At 43.6% G+C, this 9,595-nt stretch overlaps 1 protein-coding gene across 1 annotated transcript in view; it reads right to left on the bottom strand.

Annotated features, from left to right (window-relative positions):
• The window catches only part of star2 (steroidogenic acute regulatory protein 2), a 22,540-nt gene extending 13,508 nt beyond the window's left edge, over nt 1–9,032 (bottom strand). The window contains 8 exon segments of the mRNA XM_070441569.1: nt 2,046–2,230; nt 5,098–5,253; nt 7,394–7,440; nt 7,443–7,528; nt 7,754–7,817; nt 7,820–7,849; nt 7,852–7,881; nt 8,969–9,032. Coding sequence (XP_070297670.1) covers nt 2,046–2,230; nt 5,098–5,253; nt 7,394–7,440; nt 7,443–7,528; nt 7,754–7,817; nt 7,820–7,849; nt 7,852–7,881; nt 8,969–9,032 — 662 coding nt within the window.
• Nucleotides 9,033–9,595: the final 563 nt, after the last annotated feature.

Here is a 9,595-nt window from a genome sequence, read left to right on the forward strand (position 1 = left end):
ACACTACAGCTGATTATTAACTGAACCTAAAATAACCTTTATATCAAATAACCTTTGCAATGACCCTTCTGTGACAGCATGAGCCATAAACATGCTTTGGTCCAAGCGCGCCCTCTATCCAACTCTATGAGCCATAAACAGGCTTTGGTCCAAGCGTGCCCTCTATCCAACTCTATGAGCCATAAACAGGCTTTGGTCCAAGCGCGCCCTCTATCCAACTCTACGAGCCATAAACAGGCTTTGGTCCAAGCACACCCTCTATCCAACTCTATGAGCCATAAACAGGCTTTGGTCCAAGCGCGCCCTCTATCCAACTCTATGAGCCATAAACAGGCTTTGGTCCAAGCGCACCCTCTATCCAACTCTATGAGCCATAAACAGGCTTTGGTCCAAGTGCCCCTACAGTGGGGGGAACAAGTATTTGATACACTGCCGATTTTGCAGGTTTTCCTACTTACAAAGCATGTAGAGGTCTGTAATTTTTATCATAGGTACACTTCAACTGTGAGAGCAATCTAAAACAAAAATCCAGAAAATCACATTGTATGATTTTTAAGTAATTCATTTGCATTTTATTGCATGACATAAGTATTTGATCACCTACCAACCAGTAAGAATTCCGGCTCTCACAGACCTGTTAGTTTTTCTTTAAGAAGCCCTCCTGTTCTCCACTCATTACTGTATTAACTGCACCTGTTTGAACTCGTTACCTGTAAAAGACACCTGTCCACACACTCAATCAAACAGACTCCAACCTCTTCACAATGGCCAAGACCAAGAAGCTGTGTAAGGACATCAAGGATAAAATTGTAGCCTGCACAAGGCTGGGATGGGCTACAGGACAATAGGCAAGCAGCTTGGTGAGAAGGCAACAACTGTTGGCGCAATTATTAGAAAATAGAAGAAAATAGAAGAAGTTCAAGATGATGGTCAATCACCCTCGGTCTGGGGCTCCATGCAAGATCTCACCTCGTGCATCAATGATCATGAGGAAGGTGAGGGATCAGCCCAGAACTACACGGCAGGACCTGGTCAATGACCTGAAGAGCTGGGACCACAGTCTCAAAGAAAACCATTAGTAACACACTACGCCGTCATGGATTAAAATCCTGCAGCGCACGCAAGGTCCCCCTGCTCAAGCAGGCGCATGTCCAGCCCGTCTGAAGTTTGCCAATGACCATCTGGATGATCCAGAGGAGGAATGGGAGAATGTTTGTCTGATGTTCAAAAATAGAGCTTTTTGGTCTAAACTCCACTCGCCGTGTTTGGAGGAAGAAGAAGGATGAGTACAACCCCAAGAACACCATCCCAAACGTGAAGCATGGAGGTGGAACATCATTCTTTGGGATGCTTTTCTGCAAAGGGGACAGGACGACTGCACCGTATTGAGGGAGATGGATGGGGCCATGTATTGCGAGATCTTAGCCAACAACCTCCTTCCTCAGTAAGAGCATTGATGATGGGTCGTGGCTGGGTCTTCCAGCATGACAACGACCCGAAACACAAGCCAGGCAACTAAGGAGTGGCTCCGTAAGAAGTATCTCAAGGTCCTGGAGTGGCCTAGCCAGTCTCCAGACCTGAACCCAATAGAAAATCTTTGGAGGGAGCTGAAAGTCCGTATTGCCCAGCGACAGCCCCGAAACCTGAAGGATCTGGAGAAGGTCTGTATGGAGGAGTGGGCCAAAATCCATGCTGCAGTGTGTGCAAACCTGGTCAAGAACTACAGGAAACGTATGATCTCTGTAATTGCAAACAAAGGATTCAGTACCAAATATTAAGTTCTGCTTTTCTGATGTATCAAATACTTATGTCTTGCAATAAAATGCTAATTAATTACTTAAAAATCATACAATGTGATTTTCGGGATTTTTTGTTTGATTCCGTCTCTCACAGTTGAAGAGACCTTGATAAAAATTACAGACCTCTACATGCTTTGTAAGTAGGAAAACCTGCAAAATCGCAGTGTATCAAATACTTGTTCTCCCCACTGTATATCCAACTATATGGAGCCAGGCTTATCCGAGCAAAGCCCGTGTTCTTGTTACCTGACGAAGCCTTTCTGAGGAGGGAAGGACTCCAGTGCGTGGGCTGCTCCCCCCAGATAGATACATGACTCCTGTCTGGAGAAGTGTCTCACACTCAGGAAGTCTCTCTGGCCTATCAGGTTGCCGGCTGTCTCTGCTGACACCTCGTGCGTAACCATGGTTTCCGGGCCAGCTTGCTTTAGAACCTTCAACACAAGAGACAGACTAACAATACAATATCATTTACTGTACTGCTAGTGTCTCCAAATAGGACCATATTCCCTATATGGTGCACTGATTTCTCATGTCACAACTAGTTACTGTATAGGGAATAGGATGCCAGTTGGACGAAGGCTTTATAATGCCAGCTGAAGACACAGGATCTGCCGTGTAGTTTGTCTTCCCTCATCAGAATGTCACAAGACAAGTGTGATATTCCTGGTGTTGTAAAGACTATCGACACTGTGTGGTCCTCGTCTACCGTAAAACTAGCGACACTATCGACTATCGACACTGTGTGGTCCACGTCTACCGTAAAACTACGACACTATCGACTATTGACACTGTGTGTCCTCGTTACCGTAAAACTAGTGACACTATCAACTATCGACACTGTGTGGTCCTCGTCTACCGTAAAACTAGCGACACTATCAACCATCGACACTGTGTGGTCCACGTCTACCGTAAAACTAGCGACACTACGACTATCGACACTGTGTGGTCCACGTCTACCGCTAAAACTAGCGACACTATCGACTATCGACACTGTGTGGTCCTCGTCTACCGTAAAACTAGCGACACTATCGACTATCGACACTGTGTGGTCCTCGTCTACCGTAAAACTACGACCTATCAACTATCGACGCTGTGTGGTCCACGTCTACCGTAAACTAGCGACACTATCAACTATCGACACTGTGTGGTCCTCGTCTACCGTAAAACTAGCGACACTATCAACTATCGACACTGTGTGGTCCTCGTCTACCGTAAAACTAGCGACACTACCGACTATCAACACTGTGTGGTCCTCGTCTACCGTAAAACTAGCGACACTATCAACCATCGACACTGTGTGGTACACGTCTACCGTAAAACTAGCGACACTATCGACCATCGACACTGTGTGGTCCACGTCTACCGTAAAACTAGCGACACTATCAACTATTGACACTGTGTGGTCCTCGTCTACCGTAAAACTAGCGACACTATCGACCATCGACACTGTGTGGTACACGTCTACCGTAAAACTAGCGACACTATCGACCATCGACACTGTGTGGTACACGTCTACCGTAAAACTAGCGACACTATCGACTATTCGACACTGTGTGGTCCACGTCTACCGTAAAACTAGCGACACTATCGACTATCGACACTGTGTGGTCCTCGTCTACCGTAAAACTAGCGACACTATCGACCATCGACACTGTGTGGTACACGTCTACCGTAAAACTAGCGACACTATCAACTATCAACACTGTGTGGTCCACGTCTACCGTAAAACTAGCGACACTATCGACTATTGACACTGTGTGGTCCATGTCTACCGTAAAACTTCAATTAATAGCCCGGGTGGTTATTTGCTTAATTCACTGAACACAACAGGCCTTTATTAGAGACAGGCTTCTATTTGAGCCAGGTGTCTATTTCCTTAATGCATACAGCTTTTTCTCATTTACATAGTTAATTGTTTAATTCCAGCATTCACTTCCAGTATTTTAATCCATGTATTCATTTCCTGCACTGATGTGTTATCATTTACACACCGTGTCCCGTTTCTTGTTTCAGTGTGCCTCTATAAAAATATATATTATTCTCCTATTTGACCGTGCAGTTCTTACGTTCGCCACTAGAGGGCGGACTGACAATTTCTGGGGGTCTGTAGTCCTGAAGTTGTTGACTGTTTTATGCTTACCTAATTTTTTATCAAGTGATTTACTGAATTATTTAAACCCCTATAGTCGATTGACACACCGGTACGTCAATCTAAGTAACACAATAAACAATTCCCCGTCAAAATCTCTAGTTTAAGCTAGAGATATGGTATCTGTTTAGAATGCATAGAATGCGTCTCAATCCACCGCATCCGCCAATGTCGCACTTCCGCGTCTGCGGTGGAAGGTGGCAGAGCTAGAGCGGTGTTGGTCAAACCATGAGACCGTCCCCACAAAATCGGTCTCCTCAAGAAAATGTCTGTAGTGTCAGAAACACTCTATGACCCCCACAAATGTCAGGGGACTCGTCTGAAGTCAGTACCATCCATGTGCTTATAGTAGTACAGGCCAAATTCAGTATTTTATCAAATTATTTTRTTATATATTTTTTTACACCTAAAGGGGTCCTACAATTCTAAATAAAAAAGCAGAATGATCCATAGTATGCCCATCTTAAAACAATTCCATATGTCAGCTTAAATGAATGATCCATAGTATGCCCATCTTAAAACAATTCCATATGTCAGTTTAGATGAATGATCCATAGTATGCCCATCTTAAAACAATTCCATATGTCAGCTTAGATGAGTCTGCTTATCTTGACGTTGTTTTCTTTTTTTCATAATATTTTATTGAAGAAGATATATAAACAATATTTTTTATTTATTTATAATTTGTACAGTCACGTTGCTTTTTTATTTATTTATTTACCCCTAATCCTTCAGAACATTCCCTATTGATCCCCGACCCCCTCCCTGTTTCCCACCCTTCCTAATGCCTCCCGCTCCCCCCACCCCTAAATACACAGAGGAAAAAAGGAAAAATAAATAAACAAAGTAATACAATTAAAATTGTAATAATAATAATAATAGTTGTTATAATAATAGCATTAATAATATAAATAGTTTTAGAAACACCTTATTACAAATATTTCACAGTTTACAGACCATAATACACATACTTAGCAGGTAAATAGTATTCCAGTTGGATAATAACACATGTGTATATGTAGAATAACAATCTAAAGGATGCCATAATGGATGGAGACCAAGGAGAACAGAACATCAATGATTTCCTAAGGGGGAGGTGTTAAGATTACACATTGACCAACAACTACGCTACTATGATGGACCAGTTACCTTGATGTTTTTGATGCTTGGGTTCCACTGGTGCATCAGCTCCACCTTCCACAGGATGTGATGTATCTCTTCTGGGGTGGCGTCTAACACAGTCTCCAGTCTGAAGACCTTCCTGTCCCCAGACAACACTTTACTGTAGATCACATCCCCGTTGTCCTACGACAGAAAGTTACAGGAATTGTTGTAATGTGGCCTCCTTATGGTTTCCTTTAACAACACAGTTTCAGGAAGGTTTCTAATGATGTCCTGTTTTTCTATAGAACACATTTTACTAAACGTTCTCCTGTGATAGTCTTTCTACTTCATTTGGTCCTGAGATTACAGAACATTTCTCTACTCCAGAGTTACAACTTTTTGGCAGTGTGGCATCTACAAAGGGAAAACCAGCCACGTCGCGGACACTAACGTCTTGCATTCGGTCAAGCTAAACACCTTCTTCGCCCGCTTTGAGGTTAACACAGGGCCACCCACACGGCCCGCTACCAAGCTCATCATTAAGCTCTGGGCCCTGGGCCTGAACCCCGCCCTGTGGAACCGGGTCCTGGACTTCCTGACGGGCCTCCGCCCAGGTAGTGAAGGTAGGAACAACACTTCCACTTCGCTGATCCTCAACACAGGTGCCCCATAAAGGTGCGTTCTCAGCCCCCTCCTGTACTCCCTGTTCACCCATGACTGCGTGGCCACGCACACCTCCAACTCAATCATCAAGTTTGCAGATGACACAACAGTAGTAGGCCTGATTACCAATAATGACAAGACAGCCTACTGGGAGGAGGTGAGGGCCCTGCGAGTGTGGTGCCAGGAAAATAACCACTCTCTCAATGTCGACAAAACAAAGGAGCTGATCGTGGACTTCAGGAAACAGCAGAGGGAGCACRCCCCTATCCACATCGACGGAATCGCAGTGGAGCAGGTGTAAAGCTTCAAGTTCCTCGGCATACACATCACCGACAATCAGAAATTTGGCTTGGCACCTAAAACCCTCACAAACTTCTACAGATGCACAATTGAGAGCATCCTCTTGGGCTGTATCACAGCCTGGTACGGCAACTGCACCGCTCTCAATCGCAGGGCTCTCCAGAGGATGGTGCTATCTGCCCAACGCATCACCGGGGGCAAACTACCTGCACTCCAGGACACCTACAGCATCGGAAGTCACAGGATGGCCAAAAAGATCAACAAGGACAAAAACCACCAAGCCACTGCCTGTTCACCCCGTTATCATCGCAGAAGGTGGGACCAAGAGACTGAAAAACAGCTTTCTATCTCAAGGCCATCAGAAAGTTAAATAGCCATACTAGGCGACTTCCACCCGTTATGTAACCTGGCCACTTTAATAATGGAACAATAGTGACTTTTATAATGTTTACATATTTTTGCTTTACTCATCTCATATCTATATACTTTATGCTATTCTACTGTATTTTAGTCTATGCCACTCCGATGTTGTTCATCCTAATATTTATATATTCCTTAATTACATTCTTTTATTTTTAGGTTTGTGTGTATTGTTCTGAATTGTTAGATATTACTGCACTGTTGGAGCTAGAAAAACAGCATTTCGCTACACCTGCAATAACATCTGCTAAACATGTGACCAATAACATTTGAATTGATTTGATATGCATATTACCGGTACAAGGTTTCCATGGTAATAGCTATTTAGATCAAGTTTTCCTAAATGTCAAGTAACGGAAAGAGAAAGTTTGGATATGTGGCATTAGTATGCAGCTTTACAAACAACCGTTTCATAAAGTTAAGTCTCTTGTGAGAGACTGTCAGTAGAAGAGTAACTGCTGCTTTTGGAACAGCTACTGGGATCCTTATTAAATAACTATAACACATTTGGTTTCTGGCTTCTGAGATTATGGAAAGTGCATTTTTCTCCTACAAAAAAAGTTCCCAACTTTAAACTAAATTGAATGCACAGGCTGTAAGTTGCTTTGGATAAGAACGTCTGCTATAATTGACTAAAATGTAAAATGTTAGGAAGTTAGAATTGTGGCAACAGTATGCAGCACAAAGTGCCATGTCAATGATTTAAGGGTTTGAAGACAGGATACCTTGTAATCTATTGGTAAGCTATTCAGATCATGTACCCCCTTGTCTTATATGACAGTTTGGTGGTTTGACATCAGTACAAGGTTTCCATAGCTATTTGTGGAGATTGAAAAGATATGCATGAACACAGGAAGCAACATATTTTAAAGGGAAAATACAGGATGGTTTGACAAAAATCTATATACAAATCCAGATTGCCTCTTTAATCAACGATGATGTATGGATGATGCACTACCTCTGTGAGTTCTGTTTTCCATCCGTTCTTATCCTCAACAATGTCAGAGCCTTGGTCAGCGCCTCGTGCCCACTCCTTATGTACAGCAGCTCCTCTCTTTCAACGGGATGGGATACTACCTCTCTTCGGAGCTCTCTGTAACACGTTTACATACACACATGAAAAACAGCCTCACAGCAGCACTCACTTTACTCAGTTTATTGAAGCTGTTTAATTTCAATGGTCAGGACAAGTTATAGGAAAAAGTAATGCCCTTGAACATGTGTATTATAACTAAAATAAGGGCAGTTTGTGCTCTGTGTAAAATAATAATGTAATTGAAAATGTGTGTAATGTGTGTATCATCGTCAGACTTACCACTGTGTTGATGCTGAGGCGGTGCCAGTCTGCCAACCCATATGGCTGGTCCATGCTGGTAGTTGGGTCTGCCATTCCTCTGCATGTGAGCTAGCTCCTGCCGATCGCTGTGATAGCTAGCCGTTGCAGTCCTGTCGTAGGATGAACAATATAGCAAGAGTCAGCTTTCATTTGTAGAGCCGTAATCTTTTAATATAGCTGGGTGCAGATCTGTTGTCTCCTATAGCCTGGTCCCAGATCTGTTGTCTCCTTCTATAACCTGGTCCCAGATCTGTTGTCTCCTACTATAACCTGGTCCCAGATCTGTTGTCTCCTTCTATAGCCTGGTCCCAGATCCGTTGTCTCCTTCTATAGCCTGGTCCCAGATCTGTTGTCTCCTTCTATAGCCTGGTCCCAGATCTGTTGTCTCCTTCTATAGCCTGGTCCCAGATCTGTTGTCTCCTACTATAACCTGGTCCCAGATCTGTTGTCTCCTTCTATAACCTGGTCCCAGATAAGTTGTCTCCTTCTATAGCCTGGTCCCATATCTGTTGTCTCCTTCTATAGCCTGGTCCCAGATCTGTTGTCTCCCACTATAACCTGGTCGCAGATCTGTTGTCTCCCACTATAACCTGGTCCCAGATCTGTTGTCTCCCACTATAACCTGGTCCCAGATCTGTTGTCTCCTACTATAACCTGGTCCCAGATCTGTTGTATCCTACTATAACCTGGTCCCAGATCTGTTTGTTCTCTTGTCAACTTCATTGCTCATTATCAAGCCAGACATGTTTAGCATGACACAGGCTGCCACTCAGGCTGCATTTGATCCATTCTGCAAGTCAAAGTGCTGTACACTTTGATGAGGACTTCACAGGATTTCTCTCCACAAATTAAGACTACTACTAGTCACAGCCAAGACGCCATAGTATTAACAGCAACAATAGATAACTCCATCCAGATGCACGTGCACTGGCTGGTCCCAGATCTGTTTGCGCTGTCTTACAATGACCATAGGAGGGAGTTGGCAAGGCAGCACAAACTGATCTGGGACCAGGCTATGTGCAGTGTGCAAGACACGGTAATCCTACAATCTAAGGAAGGAGAGAAAATGGATGCTTCTCTCCAGGCCTGCATCCAAAATGACCTCCTGTAGTGCCCTGGTCAAAAGTAATGCACTATATAGGGAATAGGGAGCCACTTGGGACACAACCAAGATGATATATAGTTGTATGTTTTTACCTGCCATGGTCCTGAGGTGAGGGTAGGAGATTCCACAGCAGAGCTTCACCACGGCAGGCAGCATACTGTAACGTAGGTGACAGCGACGGCAGCTTGAGTGTGCCAGGCTGCAGGCTTTATAGGGCCGTCTGAAGGACAAGAGAGGAGATAAGGGGATGGGTTAGAGGATAGGATTGTAAACTGAATTCTGGCCCCAAGGTTGCTGTTAGAGAGACACACAGCTGCTTTCATTAGAGGTATTTTACGTGTGGTTCTAAAAAGGAGAGAATAAATCAATAATAATCCACAACSATTATCAGAATGGTTAGGGTCTGTATTCTAGTGAAGGCTCATCCTATATAACTACTGCAGAATGACAAGTCTATATATAGGATGGTCTGTATTCTAGTGAAGGCTCATCCTATATAACTACTGCAGAATGACAAGTCTACATATAGGATGGTCTGTATTCTAGTGAAGGGTCATCCTATATAACTACTGCAGAATGACAAGTCTACATATACTACGATAATAGTTGTAATGGTCTGTATTTTCTAGTGAAGGGTCATCCTATAATAACTACTGCAGAATGACAAGTCTACATATATGAGGTCTGTAATTCTAAGTGAAGGGGTCCATCCTATATAA

Source organism: Salvelinus sp. IW2-2015, unplaced genomic scaffold (assembly GCF_002910315.2).
Source record: "Salvelinus sp. IW2-2015 unplaced genomic scaffold, ASM291031v2 Un_scaffold4285, whole genome shotgun sequence".
NCBI lineage: Eukaryota > Metazoa > Chordata > Actinopteri > Salmoniformes > Salmonidae > Salvelinus > Salvelinus sp. IW2-2015.